This window comes from Platalea leucorodia (genome assembly GCF_965183815.1).
Source record: "Platalea leucorodia genome assembly, chromosome: 7".
Lineage (NCBI taxonomy): Eukaryota > Metazoa > Chordata > Aves > Pelecaniformes > Threskiornithidae > Platalea > Platalea leucorodia.
Window position 1 is genome coordinate 43,296,508 of NC_138829.1, and position 23,929 is coordinate 43,320,436.

The 23,929-nt window shown below is 50.4% G+C and overlaps 1 protein-coding gene across 1 annotated transcript; it reads right to left on the bottom strand.

Annotated features, from left to right (window-relative positions):
• Positions 1-2,056: 2,056 nt before the first annotated feature.
• LOC309592996 (transmembrane protein 151B-like) lies at positions 2,057-23,567 on the bottom strand (the record flags this gene model as incomplete). Its single annotated transcript, XM_082317061.1, has 2 exons — positions 2,057-3,487; positions 23,475-23,567. The coding sequence occupies 2 exons, from the start codon at positions 23,565-23,567 to the stop codon at positions 2,057-2,059; spliced, it is 1,524 nt and encodes a 507-aa protein (XP_082173187.1).
• Positions 23,568-23,929: the final 362 nt, after the last annotated feature.

The window sequence follows — 23,929 nt, forward strand, 5'->3', positions numbered from 1 at the left end:
TATTTACATTAAAAAAGATCAACTCATACGAATTTAAACAACCTTTCTGATGGTGCCATCATTTGCAGCAGGTTAGCCAGGTGTTGCCAATGTTTCTGTTTCTGGAGTTGAAATAAACACAGGACATCAAAACACAGTCATCAAACCAAAACAAAATGTATTTAACATGGTGCAACAGTCAATGCCATAAGAAATCACCATATAAGTATGCAGAGTTATATATAATCTACACATACTAATATGACTTTACAAATCTCGTATTACATGTAGATATACACAGAACGGACTTGGGAGGAAGCATTTGTTGCCAGCCCCTCTGGGGGCTCGGTTTCTTACCTACTTGCTGTAGGGAGTGACAACACTTTGTTTTTGAAAGTGACTGTATTGCGATCGTATTGCATTCTCCTGTGAGTCATGGTGGATAATAATCTCTGCCATCCACACGACAAAATGGTACGGAGCTCGCTCAGCGTATGACCATCCCTTGTGGGATGGAGGTTTGGCAGGTGCGAGGTCCCTGGCGGGGTCCCTCAGTGTGGCTATAAGCTTCTTGGGTCGGTCCCTGGCTCTCGGGGGGTCTCTGCCCGGGCCAGGAGGGCAGCCCACAGCTCAGAGTGCAGCAGTCCGCTCCGCCAGGACCGAACACCTTCTGGGTTTGGCATTGCTGGGACTAATCCAATAGTTTCTGGAAGGTGCTGCACCTGCTCCGGGGGAAGCCTTGCAGGAAGAGCCTGGAGCCCTGGCAGGAGCGGCCGGTGGGGCTGGCTCCCAGCTGTGCTCCCTGCCTGGGGCTGGGGTGGCACCACATCCCTCCTGGGAAGGTGGGAAGGTGGCAGCGGGCTACGGGCCAAAAGCCCTCCCCAGGGCCCACGAAAAGCTGAAGGATAATGTAGAGCAGTCCTGCAACTGCTCTAATAGACGCTGTGGGTGGAACAGCTTCATAACAACTCCAGACTACCAGCGGGAGGGTTAATACCACATTTACCTTTCCCTCTGCAGCCCCTCTCCCCTTGTCCAGCCCGTGCTGCTCTGAGCAAGTGGTACAAATGAAACAACTGCAAACCAGACCCACAATCCTAAAAACAGTGGTACTAACAGGGCACTGATCTACATCACGGCTCTCTATGATTGCTAACAGGGGTGGAGCTGGCCGAGGTTAACTACAGTTGGAAATGCAGCAGTATCTCTGCTGCAGACCAGGCAGGGCAAGGTGAGCAAAGGGCTTTTTGCTTTATTGGCGTATGTCACCGCCCTGGAAAGAAAGTCCTCAGCACTTCTCAGGGGCATAGCCTGTGGTTGTGTCAGCAGTCAGGGACATTTGTGCCGCCAATACCTTATTTTTGCCCAATGGAAGGCAACTACACCCTGAAAGACATCCTCACTGGCAAAACCCCAGAAAGGCTGGAAAGCAGAAGCGAAAAAAATGAAAAAAAAGGAAGATGAGGGTAAAGCAAGAGGAGGAGAACATGGAAAAAGGAGAGAATACATGACAGAAGAAGAGGAGAAAAGACTGGTGAAAATAAAATAAATTTAAAAGGCACCTTGTTTGGGGTTTGCAGGAGGTGACTCAGCGCCTGCAGATCTGAATTCTCCTTCTGACTTGACTCTGGCTGGCCGTGTGCCTTTCGTTTTGCTCTATCTGAGTTTCTTACCTTGCAGGCCATCCAAGAGGGCAAATATACTGCAAAGCACAGGCTTCATAAATCCTCCAGCAGCAACAGCGGTCAAATGCTGTGAATGAAATGTAAAAAAAAGACTGAGGGTGGGATGCGAGGAGAGTCAGGGAACCGAGGAGCAAAGAAAGGGTGAAGAGTGAAAGAACAAAAGGAATAGGGGAACAAAAGACGAGGGGGACCAGCTGAAGGAGGGGGAGAAGCTCTTGGAAATGAGGTTAGCCATTCATCAGTGTGACTACGTCCTCTTGCAATGGCAGAGGGAAGAGCTGAAGCTCGTCCTGCCGACCCGCTGTGGAGACCAACGCTTGCAGGCTCCCCGCCAGCAGCACCTCTGCAAGCCCTGTCCCAGGGCAGAGGAGCCGAGAAACCACAGACGCCTGTCACAGGGAGGTTTCTAGACAGGAGGAGCGCCTGACATAGAAATGCTGCCCGTCGTGCCCCTCTGGCCTGTGCACAATCAGGACGGGGAAGAAGCGGGCGTCGTGGTAGGTTGGGGGGTTTTCGTTGACAGCCAGCTGGCTGGAGTAGGAGCAGCACTGTTCGTCCTGGCAGCCCCGGTCCGCGATGCTGCTGCTGTGGCTCCTCCAGAGGCCTGTCCTGTGGGAGCCGTGGACGCGGCAGAGGGAGAAGCGGCTGGTGTTGAGGGAGAGGTGGGAGTTGCCACTGCAGCTGTGGAAAGCGTGGCGTGAGAAGATGGAGGAAGTGCTGGAGGCACGGTTGCAGCGTTCGCAGCCGTGGGCCGTTTCGCCATACCGGCACACCGCGTAGCTGTTGTAGGCCGGGGAGTCGGCCAGGTCCATGAGCATGGCCTCTGAGTAGCTGGGGATCAGCTGCCGGTTGGTGCAGATGTGCCACTCCAGCTCGGTGCTGTCCTGCGTGGCGTCTCGGGGCATGCGGTACCGGTACAAGGGCTCCTCTGCCGCCGTGGGCGCCGTGTACTCCAGGCCCAGCAGCTTCTCCACATGGTAGTGGACGTAAGCAGTCCGATACTCTATGAGTACCCTGAGCGGCCACGAGATCATCAGGATAGCTGCCACCCAGAAAGCATAGTGGGACACGTACCACGGGAGGTGATCCGGGTCCCCATAGGCCATCATAAGCTCTTTAAAGTCCACGTTTTTGAGCTGCATGCCTTCCCTCACCTCCATGTAGTCATCCAGCCCCTCGATCTCTGTGAAGAAGTGAGCCCTCTGAGTCAGGTAAGAGTTCTCAGACTCAATGTTGGCAAAGCTGAAGCACTTGGTGAACCTCAGCTTGGTGGCTGTGTAGCTCTCCAAGCCCAGGAGCTCCTTGGAGATGTCCTTGTATCCACAGTGAGAGTAGTCAAACTCAGCTTCAGCCACGTGGGTGTTGACCCTCTCGTGGTAGACTTGCGTGGTGGTGTAGGCATCACCGTTGCGGTACCGGGTCACCTGCCGGGTTCGCCGCACAAAGTGGTAGCTGATGGCCTTCCACCAGATGCATGGAGTGGCTTGCTGCATGCGGTTGATGCATTCATAGACACTGTCCACATCTGCCTTGTACTGCAGCTCTCTCTTGACGTGGCAGTGCCAGCACTCCACCAGGTACACCACATACAGCATAGAGAGGAAGGCCAGTGGGATGTAGACATAGCCGTCTGAGCACGGGCTGTCATGGTAGATCATGGACTTGCCCTTGAAGGAGCTATCGAAGCTGAGCTTGGTGACCCGGGCCAGCTGACACCAGGCCACCGCACCCAGGCAGCCATACATGAGGATGGACAGGAGGAGGCATTTCCAGTGGGACTCTCGGCACATGCAGGCACTCAGGGATTGCTTCACGGGGCGTTGCTTCAATCATACCATGAGGGAGGGGGAGAGAAAGACAAAGAGAGAGCGAGGAACCGGTCAGTCACGCCGCTTTGCACAACACACACAGTGACTGTTGCCTTCAAGACTGCGTCTGGCTTTGCTCTCGACTGCCTGAGGACTGGGACACCACCCTACTTAACATAAACGTGAATATAAACAGAAACACTGGGCCAGGGACAGAGGTCTCCAGACAAAACTCCTTCCTTGCTTCCTCCTGGCTCTGGGGAGGGAAGTTGTTCACGTGGCAGTGACTCGCCATGCCTGCACCCCAGTCAGACGGGCCCCTCCGCAGGGGGCAAGACGGGTCCCCATCACCTTCTTCCTGCCTGGAGCCAGCATCATCTATGCACCCCACCATCTTCTGAGGCTGAGGGCTTTGCAGCACGTGAACAGCTGAAAACGCAGGGCTGTGGACTTGCCCCTTTGCTTTGCAAGTGCCCAGCACCTGGGTTCCCACACGGTGCTGCTGGGGAGGCTCCAGCACCACATCTGTTGCAGGGCCTGTTGCAGGGCCACGGCCCCACAGGTCGTGCCAGCACAGGGGGACCTGCACTTCATCGAGCTGGAGCTGCTGCCTGACTCAGAGCTGACTCACACCCAACCCTGAAACCTACCAAATGATCGACACCATTTTTCTTGGAGGTGAGCCATTGGGAAAATTACTAGATTCAAGCACATTTACTTGAAAAAATTGTCAGGATTACAGCACGGTGCAGCATAGCTTCAGGCTGGTTAGAAGACTAGCTCCAACCTAAAATACCTGAAAGCTTAAGCATTGGAGCTAAGGGTGTATGCGTGAATATTTAAAACTTAGCACGTCACTCTCTTTCAAGTCCCAAAAGTCGGGCTGGGAGTACAGCCGGAGTTCACGCTCTTGTACTCCCACTGTGTCCCCTGAGACGGTGTGATAGCAGTCCTTACCCCAGCCATGGTGCAGTGAATCAGCTGCATAGTCATGCCATGTTGGGCTATAATAAAAAATGCCAAATCGAGCCAAGCAGCTAGCGGAAATGGAGTCGTCTCCCTGCAAGGAGCAGCAGCAGCATGAGTTACATCACTGGCTGGCAGCCGCCTGTCTGTAGAAAGTGCGTGAAGCAAGACCCCCCACTGCCCTGACAGGTAATGTGGAGGGCTGCCTGCATCCCTCTTGTTACTGCCATCCTTTGCCTCCCCCCTAACTCTGAGGAAATGACAGTGAGAAAGCAGATACACACTAATATTCATGCATCATCATGCCCTCTGCTGAGCCTGATTTAATGCAAAAATAGAAGCACACTGTTACTCCTTCTCCCAAGGGGCAACCTCTAATGCATCAAACTGCTCTGTAGATGCCAACAGATGCTGGGTTTGGGAAATGTCTTCTCCTTCTTTCTCCAGGGGTAAAGTTCTCCCCTAGTATAGCTTACCTTGGTCCCACAGCAGTTAGGGTTCACTAAGTAATCTTGAACCAGCAAGGAGTTTAAGGAGCAGCATCTTATGACTCAGGAAATAATAGTGTGGCGCCACTAGAAAGAGTTTACTGTCTTCTCAATGAGATGGAAGCTCTGGCATCTAACCTTGCAGGGCTATAAGGTCAGATTTAATATTCCTTTTCTTTTTCTAGGACAGAGAACCACTTCTAAGTAACTATAGAGGGTTTTATGGCTTGCTGTGAGCACTGCCAAACTAGACTTCATGGGGTTTGGTTTTGATTTCGTAGCTTCTAATCTGACACAGTGTAAGTGCAGAGTAATTTTATTGATTTTAGGGAGCTACACCAGTATTCATCTGCAGGGACTAAGGGCAGAATCTGGACTAAGGGCAGAATCTGGCCCCTGATTCTTCCTGATGCATCCAGAAGGAATCTGTAAAGAATTTCTATTCTATACAAGCCTTTTGTATGTGTGCATGTGTCAGAATAAAGAATAATTATTCTGGGCTGTATTCTCTTTACAGTGACCAAAATGGGTGTAGAGAAGCTATGTGGGTTATAAAGGACACAGTACATAACTTTTCTGTAGAGAGGGCAGTGAAAAGACCTTAGTACGGGTAAGAATAAGGCTGTTTTCCTTAGCCTTTTGCAGGAAACCTTGAGGAAAGCCACAGAGTGGCTTCAGGCAGTTCCCAAATCAGCTGAAAAATAGCTATGGGAATTTTGGGGGTGAATCCCTGAGTCTATGTGCAGTCATGGAGAGTTTCATCTCTTGAAACTTGTCAAATACCCACTGCTCTGTCCCAGTGTGGTTACTGCCCCAATGTAGCCTTCTGCTCCAGCCGTACACTGCACCCTGGGTCAGAGCCCCAGGGTCTCCCGAGTCGTGGAAACTCCACCAGGAAGCACTGTCTTCTATTTTTTGTGTCTTCTTGACATGGAACTAAAGTTTTTAAGTGCTATAGTAATGCAAAAATATAGACTGTAATGAAGAATTGCAAACCTCTACCCTTTTTTTCCCCCGAAGGTTTTCTGAGGTGAAAAGAACTCTAAAAATTAACATCTCTCTACTCCAGTCACTGAGACTGCACAGAAGAAAACAGCTGGGCAATATTCTAACACAGGAATTTAAGTTCACACTCAGGTTTCCACAGGTACCTCTCATGTAAAATCGCATATGGATAATACTGTGAAGAATGCCGGTGGACACAGCAGAAGATGTCCAGCCCTAAGTTTTAATGTAAAAGATGAGTGCTTAAGTATTCCATGCAGCTCCGGGAACCCCATTTTTTTCTATTTGTTCAAAGTGCTGTCAGCCTGGCCCTGGGCACAGCCATGCGAAAGGGCTGTCCCACATCAGTTAAGGCACTATTTGCCAAAGGCACTGCAATCCCCACCTTCCCTTTATCTCAATTCCCTTGACAAACAACTTCTCCGCTCTCTGCAGCTCTGTGGTCCAACTTAAAACCCACAGGCTGGGTTCTGCCCAAGGGGTGATTCATCCAGCCCTGCTGGTTAGGGCTATCAGTGGCCATATCAGAGCGGGCAAATGCCTCCTAATGTGCTTAGCTCCATGAAATGCCATCTCCCCTTTGGGGGAAGAGATGGCTCTGGTCTCTCTCCAGTCCTGGAGCAGCACGGGGCTGGGCTGGCAGCAGCTCAGAAGGCTGCCAGTCCAAGATGACATTTCTCTATGTGTCCTCTAGAGACACTTCAAAAATGGTCTTCAACCCACTGCACTGAAAGGGCTGGATCAGCCTGAGCCAGGTTACCTCCACTATTCTCACTGCAGCCTGTAAAAAAAGCAGCTTTTCTCATCCTTGCATTAGTGAAGGCATGCAGCCATAAAGCCCACTGCCACATCTCTCTGATTCACACACCTACCAGTCCAGTTCAGCAGGGCCTTCATGTTCAAAACCCTTTGGGAAAAACACGATTCTTTTCTCCTGGCTCTTCTGCCACACTGTCTCATACCCTCCTTTGCTCCTAAGCAGATCCCACTCTCCGCAGGTCCTCGGTTATAAAAGGATCTCTCTTCCAGGGTCTACTCCCACAGCTGTCCCTCCTGTTTCAAGTTCTGAATGTGTTCATCTGGCCTATATCCCCTCATTTCTCCTTCCCTTTGCTGAAATAATTATCTAACAATTATACTATTAAAAACACTATTAGAGTGTTTGTAAGAAATACACGAAATAGAACATAATTGCAATAAAAGTATCAGACATTCAAAAATCTCATAAGGAAATACATCTCCATCTCTCTCTGCATAACAAATTCATTAATATGATAAACCAGTGGCTCCCAGACTTTATTAATTAACATACCACCTTCTTGCAAGCATGATGTTTGTGGTACTACATGGAATTTTCTCCTTTCCATGCATAGTGTTTCAGATTGAAACAGGGCAAGCTTGTATTTCTGGATGAGTACAATAAATGCTTAAGGAAACTAATTTTCCATGATAACTTGGGCCAGCCAGCAAACGGGAGTTTCGTCCTTTGAGGAATGCTGTGGGATCTGTGTTGTTATGATGTGGAACAAAAGCATAACCCCTGGAAAATGTTAAGAAACATAACTGAAGAAAGCAAAGACCCTGACAGAAAGCCAGAGCCAAACAGAGACTGTCCCAGAATAGATGCAGGCTCAGTTGCCAGGCACTTTGCCTGAGAGCTAGGACTGGCGGATTTGGGTTTCTAACCCAAATCGAGAGGTGTTCTTCCTCTCCTGCGCATTGGGGGCTTTGCTTTGGGCTTTGCTTCCAGTGTTGACCCAAGAAACCTCCTGACAGAAGATTAAACGAGACACAGGTTGCCCAGAGAAGTTGTGGATGTCCCATCATTGGAAGTGTTCAAGGTCAGGTTGGACGGGGCTTTGAGTGACCCCATCTGGTGCAAGATGGCAGGGAGGTTGGACTAGATGATCTTTGAAGTTCCCTTCCAACCCAAACCGTTCTGTGATTCTACAACCACTTCTGTGAAGAAGGATGGCTTTGCCAAATCAAATGTTTCACCCAAAAGGTCCCAACCATCTCTGATGACAGTATGAATTGTAAAAATCTCCTGTTTTGGATGGAATGCTGTGAAGAAGCACAGCCGAGCTGTCATTATTATTGTTTATGAATTTCAAGTCGTGTTAAAAACACACGCTGTAAATAACATCTTGCTACGCTCTGGCATGCTGCTGAACAGCTTTGAGAGGCCTCCCTTCTCATCACACCTGACTGGATTGGAAACGCCTGCTCTTACCCAAACTATCCATAATCACAAGCCAAAATTCACTTTACTCTTCCACACTTGAAAACAACAACAACAACAAAATATCTCCCAAATGCTTTAGTAGATCTCAGCACAAATGAGGAAAATGCCACGGGTGAGAGGTGGCATGTGTGGAGAGGGCTGCGGGTGCCCATGCTGGGGGCCTTGCGAAGAGGGACAAGGCTTGGAGACAGCCCTGCCCCGAGCTATCCCTGGCCCCAGGCAGTCGTCCCTGCAGCTCTGCTCCACGTTTGCATTGGGGTTTTTTGGCCTGTCATTTCCAGAAAGTTCAGGCAGAGTGGAGGATCTGTGTATCACACAAAACAAAGGGGCAGCTCCACATCCTCCCATGGTCTGTTTTCTGTCTGGTGGCGTGGAGCCTCCCAAGACACTAAATGATAGATGCTATTTAATTTGTTGCCACAGTTGCTGGAAAATAGTCTGGAAAGCCCTAACTGCCGACGGAGAACTGGAATTTCAACTGACACCTGTAGCAGGCAGGAGTTTCCAGGCCAGCAACATTTCGATTATTTCTCCTTCAAGAAAGTTCTGTGCAAAACTTAGTTAGCAAATGATAAACTGTCCAGGCAGTGGCTGAAAGGACAATTGCCTTCAAAGACACCTTCCGATGGCAGATGCCCAAGATCAAAAGCAGGTATGCAAGGACTGGCGTGGAGCCTGCCTTGCGCAGGCACACCCACCCAGCGCTCGTCCTGGCTCAACAGCAGCCAGGTCGGGTTCTGGCTGCAGCAACCATAATTAAAATCATTAAAACGTTCTCTGTGTTGTAGCGGCGTGCAGATTAGGGCTGCTATCTCGCGTAGTGTAAAGGGGTGGAGAGAGAGCAGAGAGGGGAGTGCACAGCCCAGTATGTCCCCCACTTAGCAGCTGGAGCCGAGCATGCTCTGGTGGCAAGAGCAAGAGGCTGGTTTTGGCTCTCTGACCCATCCCTTGACTCCTTGTGAGCAATCAGCGTTAAGATGCAGGCAGGTAAGTTATAGCTGGTAACCATCCTACATGAGCCTGCAAGCAACAGTAGTGGGGGTGGCCAAGAATGCAAAAAATTACACCCCCCCCAACCCTCACTTCTCCTTAAAAGGCACATTTGAAGTGTCAGACTGATGCTAAAGAACCAGAACAATATATTTCTGGGTGACCAAATTGTGCTTGTGTCTCTAGGTCCCTTCCTCAACGGGTACATAAGAACTGGGGTGCAGGCTGAGGCAGGCTGGGCGCCCCCATTCTCCCAAGCGAGGCCCCCCCATTAGCAGGAGGAGCAAGGTCCATGCTCAGAGAAGCCCAGACAGATTCCACCAGCCCAGGTTTTTGGGTGCCTAACCTGAAACTCCAGTGCCTCTGTTTTACCAGTGATGGCTCGCTGCTTTTGCTGACCTCTGGATACGAGCATATCTGACAGCAGGACTCACCCACTCGCCACATGGCTGTCCCTTGGTGATGGCTGGGACACTTCTGATATAATAAAGAGCCAGACGGTTCTTTAGCACTTACAGGTAGTCGCAGAAATTCCTCCTATCGACTTTGCAAGGCTATTCTGAGTCAGGAAGGTTCAGCTTCTATTACAACCCAAACTACACTTACACCTTAAAACTGAGAGACACTGTGCCTTCTCTCCGTACCTCCTATATCACACAGGCAATGCAATTTCACTCTACAGTCCCATGTAGAGCCCAGTAACTGGTGGTTGGTAAAAGCTCATCTTCCATAGAGACACTCTGCTTTAACTGATAGACTAAAAGAAATGAAGAACCTGCAATTCCCTTTGTAATTTGTTCTGGTGATGAAATTTTACTGCCATTGTAATTTTGTCTCACTTCAGCCCCCGTTCATGGCAGTGGGGATGCCCATTCTCCGGGTGATGAAAGACTCCTTTCATATGACTGTCTTCTCTCTCTGAAGATACTTCTCCATTCTAATTATGACACCTCTCAGCCTTCTTTTTGACAATTCAAATGGGTCAAGGTTGTGAAGTCCTTCACTGCACAGCCTTTTTTCTAGCTCTTTTTGGTGCCCTGCTCTCTCTCCAGCACCTTGAGATCCTTCTCAAATGTGTACCCTGCAAGTGGATACAGGACTTCAGCACTTATTTCACTGGCATTGTACCAAAACATAAAATCACCTCTCATTCCCACTCATTCCCCTTTTTACTGCCTCCAAGAGTTGCATTAGTAGATTTTTGCCCAGCACCACCCCAGGAGTTCACATTCAACCACTCACCTGCTTTGCTCCCAGGTATTTTTTGAGTCACTGTTTCTGAGGACAGCTGAAGGGTTGGATGCGCTCTCCACCCTGAAATGTGTAACTTCAGATTTGGCTTTGGATTGAATAATGAAATTATCAAATGAAGCAGATTTCTCTGTAGGACTGTGTTCGTCTCATCATGACAGACCAGCCTCTAATGGTTGTGCCAACTGTAAATGTTACCACCAGTGATTTTATGCTTAATTCCAGTGGATGGTGTCAAATCTGGTAATTATTCCTGCAGAGCTCTGCCAATCTAATGGCTAAATACCCCATTAACTTATACAAGACAACTGTCTTCATAAAGCTAAGTGTCAATCATAAAAACAAGGCTGTGGGCGTTACTGAGGAGCTCCTGAGGTGCTCCTCACACTTCCAGTGCTCGCTGCCAGGAGTAATCCCACATGCAGCTCTAGATATAATACTAAGAGAAACTCTCCCAAAGCTTCAGTGGAGCACATTATCGTGTAGCTTGCTGTTGCTGCGTGCTATTCATCAGTAGCTGTATTTTACTCCAGAAGTGGCTGTATGGCAGTGTGGGCTTGACGCATCTCTTCTTTTTCTAGCTGTGTCAGTAGTGCTTATGGCATGCAAATGGTTACGGTGACAATTACAAATCTCGTTTTGTCCACTTCTCCTTTTGACCAGCAAAACAAATTTGAACTGTAAGTTGCCAAACTGACCCCAATAGAGGGGGAGAAATAGTCTGTGAAGTCCAAAGGAAATGGACCAAACTGTTTTGGAGTCTTTAAAAATTTGATATATAATTTTGCATTATGCTTACTATTTCTCCGTAGCTCTCTATTGACAAAATGGCTTTTTCCTCTTCTGTCAGACTTCATGCTTCAGTCTCCTTGAAAACTCCAGCATGAGCTGTATAAGCAGAAAATATGCTGCCACAGCATGAATTTACTCTCATGTTTGTTTTGTAGACAGTTTGGGGCCCAAGTTTGACTGTCTGTGTCTGGTTTGCAGACAGATATCTGGGTTCCCCAATTTCAAAAGCACTAAAATTCTCCTTCGGGGAAATAATGCCAAAAGTGTTTCTTGTCCTTATAGACCCCACGTGTAAATGCGTTTGCCCTTGGTGGCTGACCTCAAGAGCTGCAATTTTGCTGCAGCAAAATGCTATCATGTCTAAAATGAAAGAATGAGAGAAAACAGAAGGTAGCGAAGACGTGGCCTGAATGGAAACAGAGAAATGAGGGGGAAACAGTGGGGGTGGGAAGAAGTGGAAGAGAGAAAAGGATAGCCTAGACATGCTCCGAATGCCAGTGCCACTGAGGCAGGGGAAGGGCGCCAGCAGGCGAGGATGGAGACCAGCCAGCCTGGGCAGTGGCAGGAGGGAATCGGGCCCAGAGAAAGGACCTGGGCGAGGATCAACGGGGGAAGCACTGAGCCTAACAGCACCAAAGCATCGTATGAGCCAGCAGTCCTCCCAGCCCATCTATGACCTGGAAAGCAGTACTCCTCAACAGCTGCTTTCTCACCACTGGGAGCCTCTCCAAAAAACAGATCTATGCCCCATCCCCTCCCTACAGCCTGGGGGGTGGGATAAGGTTGTGCTAAATTGGGGCAGAGACTCCCATGGAGGTGACAGCAAGTTGCAGGGCTGACACTGCAGCTGTGTCTCAGCGAGATGTGCAGCATCACAGCATGCTCCTGCTCTCTGTCAAGACCTGGCTTCGGGGCTCCACGGTGACTTTATCACTGTCTTCAACAACAAAATGACCCCACAGCTTGGGATTCCTCATGTGAGCAAAGAGTCAACCTTATATTTTTCCTTTTTTTTTTTTTTCTCTTTTATTTAGCAAGAATAATCTTCCTGTCCATGGGGAAAAAAGAGTGGGGGAAAGACTGACATAGGACCAGAAGAAAAGAAATAAAAGTAGAGAAGCAAGAAGGAAAAAAATCATGGATAAATTAATGCCAGTCATAATTTCATTTGTCTCTGCGGATTTATACAAGTGACAAATATATCCCAGTGAGATACATGAAAGGGAAAGAATAATCAATAACCACAAGTCACACACTTTGGCAGGGGGTGACCTGCCTGGATGAAAGCAGATTTTTGTCTCTACCTACGAGACTTCTTCCATCTTGATCACGAGAGGGCAGTGGAAAATGTTCCACCTCCTGATGGACATGGCAGGACATAACACAGAGAGGACCACTGAGTCCTTGCTAGGCAAGCCCTAGGCTGTGCTGTTAACCATAACTGAGGTGAGCTCTGACACCAGGACTGACCTCTGGTGCTGAGTAAGGCTTCACCATTTGTGCAGCGGACAGGGATAGCTCAAGAAGAGCAAGGAGATCTCTACCCTCCTTCCCCAAGCAGCCACAACAGACGTGGGTGCAGATATCATCTTCCAGCTTCTGAGGTGATCCTGGTGAAAGACTGGCCCAAGAAGCCTGGGGTGACCAGGGAGAAGACAACTGCAGGAGAAGAGTGAGAGTACAACCTCTTATTGCCTTCCAGGGCCAAATGAACTCCTAGGTCAGATACTCATTAATATGGTGATGGAAGGAGACTGCAGGGCTGTGCTAAACCAGGTGTTGGTGTATGATGGGCAGAAGTGCTCCTCCACCATGTGACCCAGTCTGGGCACCGCATGGGGCATCGATAATAAGGCCTGGTGAGGGAAAAGGGAGATATTACAACAGTCACCTCATAAATCCCCTCCTGGGGAGCCTGAAACAAATTCCCTCCTGCCATCCATCTTGAACGGCAAGAAGCCCATTACCCCTAGCTCATGCTGAGCCAGTAGCAAGTGCTCTCAGCGTGGCTGCCAGCACGGAGGGAAAGGGAAATGTAAGAGATAGAAGGCAACGGAAAAAGCCATTTTGCATCAAAGAGAATTTCCCTGCAGTCCTTGAATATGTAGCACATTGGTTGCTGCACATATGCTTTGGATGCACCATTTGCTCTTCCGCCACAAAACTCCTGTGAGAATGAAAACTTCCTGCAGGCAGGGGCTGTGACGTCAATGCCCAGCAGAAATTATGTTACTTGGTTTAAAAAGAATAACCTGCATGCACTCTACGTGTTTGTAGCTTCACTGACTCAGGCATTCGCTTCGGCAGTTGCCCTCCTGTGGCGAGCAGGGATCGCTTGGTTTCTCATTGTTTAAGTCCCTGCAGAGATTTAATCTCCTCCTTCCATCGACAGAGCTGTCAGAGGGAACATCTCAGGGTGGGAAGGTGCACAAAATGGCAGCATTAAATTCTCTCCCCAGCAGAGCCTATCGCAGGACAAGACAAACCATGAAAAGGCACAAATCTTGCTGATTCACCTGAATTTCAGATGCTAGCCCCCCCCTGAACTACCATGCAAAGACAGCCTGTTATTTTACATCATTCACCCTCATGAATTCAAGCCACCATCTGAAGAAGAGGAAAGCAGAGGTCAGGACAGAAGGAACCTCCAGTCCTCTAAAATGTCAGCTTCAGCAGTAGCTCTTGCAGGATACTTTTGAGTTCTTCAAGCAGAAATAAAGGAAATCCCAGAAAAGAAAGACATTTGGACCCCAGCCAATGTATATGCCGCACATCACAGCAGGATGGGAAAGCCGCTCACTAAAATACAAGGGTACATACGTGAGTGGCGTGAAGAATTTGGCCCTAGCCACATCTGCTGGTGATGCTCCCGCATGCTGCTCCAAGGAAAGCCGTGCAGTTACATCTTCAGTGCCAAGGAATCCTAGCAACAAAGTGGTCACCATTTGCGAAATAGAAATCAGGGCTATTTTAGTGGCAGCTTCCTATAAGCTCACAAAAATGCTACACTAACAAAATTATCCCTTTTCCCCCCAAATTGCTGATGTTGCTGCCACTGGCTTTCGACTCAGCAACAACACAAAGAACATATTCGGGGGGCAGAGGATTTTTTCCAGTAATGTCAATGCTGGGAATGAGTTGACTGGGAAAGAAAAGCTGGGATTTGAGCTGCCTCAGAGCAAGCAAGTAGCTCCAAGAACGGTTCTTTTTCCTACACTTTAAGCATACCCATCAGACTTAGCTCATATTCCCCACTCCCTTGCCTTGAATATCGGTGGTTCCTAGTAGGCACAGGGTAAATTTTACAGGTATAACAACGCAGTTTACCTCAACACTTATCAGTCAACCGATAAAAGCATCGCATATCCTCAGGAAAGCTCCTGGGATGCAGTTCCCAGCCACTGCCAGATTAGTGAGACTGAGTGATTGGCATGAGCCATAGCTGTGCCGCTCGGTGTTTTGCAGATTGCCTCATGCCTAGCTGGCCGTTTGCCCCCCACCGCAGCCAGCGGCCAGCCCTGCTGCACAGAGGTTTCTGGGCAGCTGCCCTTGCCCCTGCTCCTGCACTGCAGGGAGTTCCTGCAAGGGCTGACGACAGCGTGCGTGCACGCACCCGTCCTGCGGCTGCAGAGTGATCCTCACCTCGGCAGGAGCAGGCTCCAGTGTGCTCCAGCCTGTGAAAGCCAGACCCAGCTCCCTGCACCCTTGGGCAAGCCGCAGGTGACACAGAGGTACCACAGCCCCAGGGGATCAGCTAGGTGCAACTTGATGACAGCACTGGTGTTACCAGTGGCTTCGCTGACACGGAGGGAAAGCTGACACCAGCCAAGGGAAAACAGGAGCGCTAGTGGGACCAGCTCCCGTTGCTTCAGTCCAGGAGGGATGGAGACAGCAGGGAGGGGAGAAGGGGAAGGTAGCTAGCTGCTGGCCTCTATGTGCTTGACAAAGTCCCAGTTGGGTTCAGTGAGAATCCTGTAATATCTATTTCGCATCCACCTTTGCTGACAAGATTCAGCTCTCCAGGAGTGGGAAAGGAGCAAGAGGCTGGTGGCGCTCGAGCAGGTGTATTTTCTCCTGTGCTGTGCAAACAAGTAGCCCGCAGTAGTGGATGTTAGAGCCATAGTTCAGTGATCTACTAAAGCTTGCCCCATCCCAGTCCTGGGTCCCTAGGGTCGCAGGTGCTCTCCCTGTCCTTGAAGAGTGCATGTCCTGTGCTTTAGTGTTCTCACCATTGCCACAGGTCCTGTGTGTCCTGCCCGACCTTCCCTCAGTCTCAACACGGGGAAGTGACTGACCTGGAGCCAGGCTGGACAACAGCCACAGACCAGTTTCCCTGCGGGGGAAAGCAGGGAGCCAGGAGGAGACAGCCTTGTGAGGAGGAAGCCCAAGGAGTCGTAGTTCCTCACCAGCTATTTGCAGCCTAGTCACTGAATGCCTCCGTTTAGAGACTTTGCAAATGAGAAAAATAGTTCATTATTATTAATAGCATTTAGTCTTTGCTTACTCTGAAGGAACACCTTGAGATTTAAATGAGGGATAGAAACATCTCTCAAGTCCTCAGAAGAAATATGATCCAGGACTGATCCAAGCTCCAGTGAAGTCAGGGGAAGTCTTTCAAAGTGAACTGTGAATCGAGCTTTATCCAGAACCATGAAGTTTTATTTTTATTCTCACTGTTTTGCAAAGCCATCCTTTTACCTAGTAAAACCAGAACAAGGTGGCTTTGTGATTTAACCTCTCGGTCTCCAGCCTTCCCATTTCCCACGTGTGACCTCCCAGTCGGAGCCTGCCAGCCACACTTCAGCAGAGGACCTGCCAGCCCCGCAGTGCCGGGCTGCCGCAGCTCGGGCTGCGTCCCTGCCAGGTCCCTCCTGCTGCTGAGCTGAGTATCCCTCACAGTAACACCCAGCCACTGCTCGGGTTTCAGCTGCTCTGTCAGATTTGGGGAGTGTCTTTCCCTGTCTCTGCACCTTTTTGAACACAGCTGGGACCTCGGTGCTGTCAGTTTTTTTCATAACGGTGCTCCTGTTAAGAGGAGGTAGCATCCCAGCAGCTAATGCTTCCCTGTGAGAAAAGAGGCTTCATCGTAAATATCACTTCTCTCTTCCCCTTGCTTCTACCTTCTTTCTCTGAGACACATTCTGCAATAACATGTGACAGCACAGCAGGTGAAAACTTCACTGGAAATTCATTTAAACATCTAATGGTTAAAAGGGATCCTGGGAGCCAGGACACCTGGATTTTATTTCTTGACTTGACTTTGACCCATGGCATGGCTTCAGCACACCTTTGTATACCTCCCGAAGAGGTATAAAAATAGCATTTATAAAGCGCTTTCACATAAGCGTTGCAGCCACACTCTCCGGGAAGGCGTCTCATCTGCATGTGAGCTGTTGCATCCTGCCACTCCGACTACCAGCGGGTAGGAACGAGGGGATTTAGCTCCTGCCCTGGCCTGCTGACAGACAGTCCCCCGCAGAGGACCACAGCACACCTCAGGCCCGCAGACAGTCATTCCCACCCTTTCAGCACATGCCCTCACTACCCTCTTCCTCCACCAGGTACTGGCATTTCTGGCTGGCTACCTCACCTCCAGGCAGCCACGAGGGGGTTGTTCTCCATCTTTTTGGTCCTCAAAGGGACCCCCATGCTGGCAGGACCCTACTGGCAGATGCTACCACCTCAGCCTCCATGGTGCTCCATGCTCCCTCTGCCCATCGCAGGGTGGAGGAGATGGCATGGCTTGTGCCTGTGGGCACTCAGGCTCTTCTAGCTCTTGTCCTCCAGGACACATCATGCTAGTTTGCAAGAGCTACTCAAAGTAAGATGCCAATGCCTCATGCTGAATCACTTTTGTTACCACACTAGTCAGATGTACTCCACAATTCCCAGTCCAGCTCCTAAGGGCAATCAGTCGTATGGGTATGAAGAAGGCCTCCAGCCATAAATGCATGACCACAAATCACTTCTCTCCCACAGCGAAATACGCTGTGACCGGCAGAAGTCTCTGACTGATCCCATCCACTTCTCTGGTAAGGTCAGGTTATGCAGACTCTACCTTTGCAAGTCACCCCAATTACCTACCGTTAGCTTCCTTGCCAGGAGCGTGACCCTTCCTGACCTGCTCTCTGCCCTTTGCTGTCAGCTCCCACCCTGCCGGTCCCCACTCTCACCAGTCAGCTGTTTCCAGCCCCTGTCTTCCCTGAGGCCCAGTATTACCAGTCTTTCCTTAACAAGGCTTCTGATGGCTGGGTGCTGAACTGGGATGTGCCATATAGAAACAGTCATGTAGAAACAGTCCTACTTGTGAGTTGGGATTCCCTGTGCATTATTCACCTGATGTAAAGTCACAGAAGTTAAAAGCTTGGGCATTTCATGGCGCATAATCCCCTCTGTCCTCTCCCAGTGGCACGCGTGGCACTGTGAGAGCGGCTGCCAGGTACACCAGACACCGCTTCACAACCTTAACTCCGCTCCGGGAAGGCTGCCAGCCTCCCGGTGCTGCCGAGCTGCCGGCGCTGCACGCAGCCAGGCTCCTCCAGCCTTCCCACTCGCCATCTGTCCTGCCCATTTCAGGCACTTTTCTTCCTCGCTTTTGCAGCTGCGGACGAGATGTGCTGTGGGCAGAGCGGTCGGTGCTCAGGGAGGAGCCGGCACGGGCAGCTCTCGGAGGCAGCCTCTACCCCGGACCTGCGCTGTGGGCTCCTGTTGGCAGAGACCCTGCTGGCTCCGCTGCAGGCAGCAACCCCGCTATAATACCTCGTCAGCTATTCTGTATGCTGCTGCTTAAATGAAGTTACCCCCTATAGTTTTGGGTAGCTAACAAAGCCGTTATAACAACTGTGACCTCGACAAAGTTTCACAATGCGCTATTTTTAACTTTACAGTTCTTAAGCTCAGAGGAGCCCAATGAATGATTAGAGTCTGAAAGTGAACTCTTGAGTGAACTATATTTTCCATGATTAGAACTTAAAAACTAATTAACTACTTAACGATACTTTTCCAAAAAGTAGAACTCCTGCTGTAAGTGAAAAATGAAACACAGCCTTATCTATAGTGTCACAACAGTGTCACTGTAACAACTGAAAGGGCCTTACAGTGCTCACGATAGCTCAGCAGCCACCACTTTTGGTGTTAACTCACTACCATGGGTTAGGACACACCTAGAAACAAGTCCCACTCACTATGGACTACCTGGGGACATTTCACTCTTTTTGATCTCCGTTTCCGCAATGTCCCTGGTTACTGGCAATGATTTGAGCTATTTTCTTCCAAGGTGTAGAAACAGATGAGAGGAAGCCTCATGCTCTGTTCCCAGGGAGACGGTGCCTCCTAACTCACTCTTGCAATGGCTTGCACTGATGGAAAAGCATCCTTGGGATGCTCTTCTCTTCTGGAGGGAGATCATCCCCTGGGGTCTCTGAAGTGAGAAAGGGAGAACCAAGAGAGTATTTGGGGCTTCAAAACAGTGTGCAGACCCATTGCTTTTCCACTGGTATCCGCTGACTGTCTGTCCGCCTGAGAGAACGGCATTGGAAACCAGGTCTGGAAGGGACCTACCACCTAGTCACCTAGTTTCTCCTTCTCCCAGGAGGCAACATCTACACACTTAACACCTGTTTGCCTAAATTTTCCTTACAGCCCTTCAGTGGTGGAGCTCCACAAGTTCCCCAGTTGCTCCAGCCCAACCCTCCATTAAGAAGATTCCCTTGCCAGAGGGAATTGGGAAAGTCAGCTGGAAGGAGCAACTCACTTCAGTCTCAGCCACAGTGGTGAGGGAGCACTCTCTGTTGGAGAGGCCAGAAGACTTTGCCCGTAGAAGCCCACATAGCAGGAGCCCAGGCTGCCCTTCAGAGCTCAGACACATCCATTTGATGTTTCCTATCTATTTTTTTAAACTCTTGACAGCTTCTCGTGTGAAATACAGAGAAGACAGCCAACTTCAGGGCACCAAGAACAGACACGTGATCAGAAGATAAAGTGGGACAACGAAAAGAACAAAAGCAGAGAAAAAGATGTGATGCCTCAGCATGGATTTTCTTATGACAGGATCTGCAATTCAAATATTGCCTGGAACTACAGGCTCATGAAAAAAAGCTTTCCAGTTCCTCTGATGCCACTACTGCTGGACTTTTTCCTTTGTCTCTACAAGGGAGACCATTTGGATCAAGGAAAGAGATGCCCTCCTTGGTTTATGTCTGCTGAATAAATGGGCAGAAGGCGTAGAAAGGGGCTTTTCCTGTTTCACCCTCACTCAAGAAGGGGAATATCGTGCACTGCATAAAAAGTAACTGCTTAGTCAATCATACTCGCTTGGGATAGTGAGTCTTCCACCAGGCTAACCAGCAGCTACCATTGAGCGTGTCAGCCAAGCAGGTCTTTTGCAAGAGGTTTGGAAGAGCTGCAGGGAAGGAAAAGCAGAGCTTCCCTAGGAGCCACATCTCACCTTTCCTGCCCTCCTCTGGGCAGAGGCCGTTGGGTCAGTGTCCTTCACGGCTCTTGGCAGGGAGGTTTACAAGGGAAACAGCCCCTCTCTGGAGACTGGTACCCAATGGTCCCTCCACAGCTCCTGCTTAAAAGGTGGCAGGGAAGAACATTAACCTCTACCACAGGCCCTGTGCCCCCTCTGCTCTCCATCCCCTGCTCCTGGGTTCATTTCTCTGGGGCACAGAAGCCTTAGGGATGACAACAAGTCTCTATAGGAAGAGGATGTCGCCAGGGAGGCAACGGGGAGCAAACGGGCTCCTGCGGATCTGTGACAGAGCAGGGTTCATCAGATCGTGGGGATCTGCTGGTGAGGAAAGCGCACCTACTGCAGGCCTGATGAACCTGAGAGGGTCGCCTGCCTCGCTTCCTCCACCACCCCTCAGCCCCATGAGTACACCTCAACCCATAGGTGGGGATAATTTACAGCTACCCAGTCTAAGTTATAAAGGGCTTTATGCCTGATGTTTTCAATGCCATAAAATAAGCCTTGACAAATAAAATAAACGTGTTTGACATTCATATTGGGGAAAAGGGATTAAAAAGGAGAACTAAATGGAGTCAATCCCACAAGTAGAGAGTGTCTCTCCAGTGGCATGCTTAAAAGGAAAGGACCCAGCTGTCTTTTGACCTGACAGTCTGTAAAGCTGTAGCCTGCAAACAAGAAATATGTATGTTTTCTTAACTTGTAACACCCCTTGGTGCTATTGTGACCACAAATAGCACTTTTGAAACGAGCTCCTGTTGCATTTCCCAGTGGCAGTAAGAGGCAGATGAGACAGTTTTAAGTGGCCTCTCTCTTCTGTAACATCTCCATCAGTGAGCTGATGACTGTTGGTTTCAGGAACATCGACCCATGAGGTTTTTCCCCTTTTATTTAAATAGCTTAACAGATTACATTATGTCATGCCCAATTAAAGTTCTTAAATATGGAAGAGAAGATAAAACCAGGCATGGACAACCGCTGTTTGACTCTGCTGGTAGACAAGACAAATATGTATTTCAAAATGTCAAGTGGCTGCGGCTTTCAGCTTTCTTCAGTGATTACTTGGCTATGGTAGCAAATAAATGATGTTTGTACTCACCGGCTTCACTTTCCTGAAAAAGAAAAACAATTTCCAACTAAGTTTTAAAGATTTAAATATTTAAGACCATTTCCCGATTGGGGTGTAAATTGGCAGAAATGCAGAAAAGTCCCTACCAACTCTTCAGTGTAGGTGTAGGCTGTCACAGTAATAAGACAAGAAAAAACACTAGCCCACAGCTTAACTGGGGCAGTACAGAGCAGCAGGTTCTGCTACCTCAGGGAGGAAAGTAAAAGAAAATATGTCCAGAGAATCAATCTACAGCAATAACTGCTGAAATGCCTGGAAAAACACGTCCTTTACATTCTCTTCCCTCAAAGATCTTTATTCTTTTTTACAAGAGTTGATGGGATGGTAAAATCCTACACCACCACCAAAAGCACGGCTGTTCCATGTCATCCAGCTCAAGCAATCGATACCTCAACAGAAAAAAACCCAAACCAGAATACTGGCAGGTGAGCTGAGGGCTTGCTCTGACACTCAGCAAAGTCAGCAGTAAACCTAAGCAGCCCTTGGCAGAAGAGGACGAGGGCCACGGCAGGTAACCGAACTGCCCCTCTCCTTTCTGCTCCGCAGCTGCACCTTCCCTTGTCCTGCTTTCAAGAGTAAAAACTTCAGACATGTTCTCTGTTACTAGCTCGGGGTTTTATCTCACATTGATTTATTACCCAATAAAGGCAATTTTTAGTCACTGTTAAGATTTAAGCCCATGCATTTGATCTAAGTGAAATCCATAAATGACAAGACTAACACAGAAGCCCATGAAATGCCCATTTAATACTGGCCATTTAAATGCAACTGCAGGTCCAAGCGCAAAGAGTATTTACACGGAGATGGAGAAAACATGAGGAAAAGACCGATATTGTAGGACTGCAGTGTTAAGATATCACTGTTACAGGCATTTGAGATATAGACTCCAATGTGCAAATGTTTGTGTTGGAACAGAAGAAAAACTGAGAACAGGATGAGCAAAGCAAGATATAATGTGCTTAGCAGAGAGATCAAGTGTTCTCATGCCTAGAAATGGCTTGGATATTTTTATGGTGGACTTAATATATTGGAAAGCCTTCTGTAGCTCCTGGTCATAGACCGAATAAATCAAAAAATCCCTTCCAGCATTAACCATCTATTGATCTTCTGCAGGGCTGTAATTACATTGGGGAGCTCTACCGCTGGAACAGCAGCTGTATGCTGGATCCAGCCACAGCTCTTTGCGGTGAACCGTGTCGCAGGTGTTTAAAAAGCAATTGTATGGGAGAAAACCCTAATTTTCACCCACAGAGGACAGTTTTTTCAACCTGAGCTGCAAAGGCAATTTTCTAGTATAGGTACTTTAAACAGTGCTGTTTGGTTTTAGCCTAAGTATACTGCAGCTTCACACAGGCTGTGTTGAGGGTACCGGATTTCGACTACAGGACCACGCGACTCTTGGTGAGCCATGGGACCCGTTAACAGAAGCTTTAAGCAGACCAACTGCACACAGCAATGTTCCAGGGTTGCTTTCACTTCTGTTTTCAGTTTTCTCTGCCTGCTTTAAGGCTGCTCTCTGCATCTCTGGGAGCACGTACATTTGTTTTTAACTCCGTATTAAGAAGAAAGTTCAGTCACTTCCATGATCTGCACATGGATTACGCAATGTAAATGGCAGACCTGTCAAAAGAGTTGGGAGCAAGGGCTACATTAGGCGTAGAAGAAAATCTCAGGCATTCCTAATACAGGACAGGTTGCGGTCCCGAATGTGCAGGATTGTACACGCATTGTCACTTACTGCCACAGAGCCCTGCAGCTCTGTCTGGCCAATGCCTTGTGGCTCAGGATTTTTTGTGTCAACACTCAGACACATCCGTCATTCCCTCCCTATGATGTGCAAGGCCACAGTAAGAGCTTCCCAGCTGATCTGAAGAAACATATTAAGCTGTATTTTCTACAGTGTTTTCTATCACAGGTAAGGCAACCGGACGGAGTGCCTAGGCCCCAAGGGAAAAGGAGAGGGATGACCTCCTCCTTTGGCCCAAAACACTTGAAAGCCACGGAGCCCCAGGCTGCAAACCCCTTCTCACGCTCAGCGTGCCCCTCCCGCTAGCTGCACCAGCGCCTCGCAGAGCTGCAATCTTCTTGAGCGTTTCAGAAGTCCCAGGCAAGCAGGAGGCTCTCCTAGGCCAAAGCCCAAGGGGCGTATTTAGCCGAACTTCCACTGGACAGGCCCCCTTCCCCCACTGCATCGTTCCGGTGCAGAGCCGCTGCCGAGGCGCCGAGCCGCCGCCCCGAGCCCGGCACCGGGCGCCGGGGGCCCGTCGGTAAAACCCCGCAGCCAGCGGCCGCCCGGCGGCGGCCACCCCGCCGGCCCGGGGGCTCTGCAGGGCCGCGGGGGGTCCGGCCGGCGGCCCGGGCACCGCAGGGCGCGGCGGGGCACCGCACCGCACCGCGCACCGCACCGCGCACCGCACCGGCTGGCGGCCGCCCCCGCGGCGCGGCTGCAGGTAGCCGGGCGGGCGGGCAGGCTGTGGCTGGCTCCCCGGCTCCCCCCGCCCCGCAAACACCCGCAGCCGGGCACCCTCCTCCCGCCGCGGCTCCCCGGTTTCTCCCCACGCCCGCCCCGCCGCCCCGCACCCCGGCCCCGCGGCGGGGCTGCCTTTGCCCCCCCCGGTCCCTCCGGCCCGGCCCGGGGTGGGGCGGGCGCCCCCGCCGCCGCTCACCTCCTCCCGCACGGCGGCGGCGGCGGCCCCCGGCGCGGGGGTGCTGCCCGGCCCGCTCTCGGCAGCCGCCTCGGCTTCCCCCTCCGAGGACATCCTTGGCCATCACCGGCGGCGGCGGGGGCCGCCCCGCCGGGTGCTCCCGGCTCCCTCCACCATCCCAAGCAGGCGGGCAGGGAGGGAGGGAGGGAGGCGGCGGAGGGGAGGAGAGAAAGACGAGGCGGAGGGGGGGTGTCCCTGCCGCTCCGGCCCCCCCAGGTGGGCAGGCGGCCGCCCGGCGGCTCCCGGCGCGCCTCTGCGGGAGGCTGGGAGCTGCGGGGTGCGCCCTCCCCTCCCGGGGGACGCCCCCCCCCACCCCCGCCCTCCCCGGGGCGCCCCTTCCCTTCCCCTCCCCGGGGTGCTCCCTCCCGTCTCCTTCTCGGGGTGCGCCCCCCCCTCCCCCCCGAGTGCACCCCTGC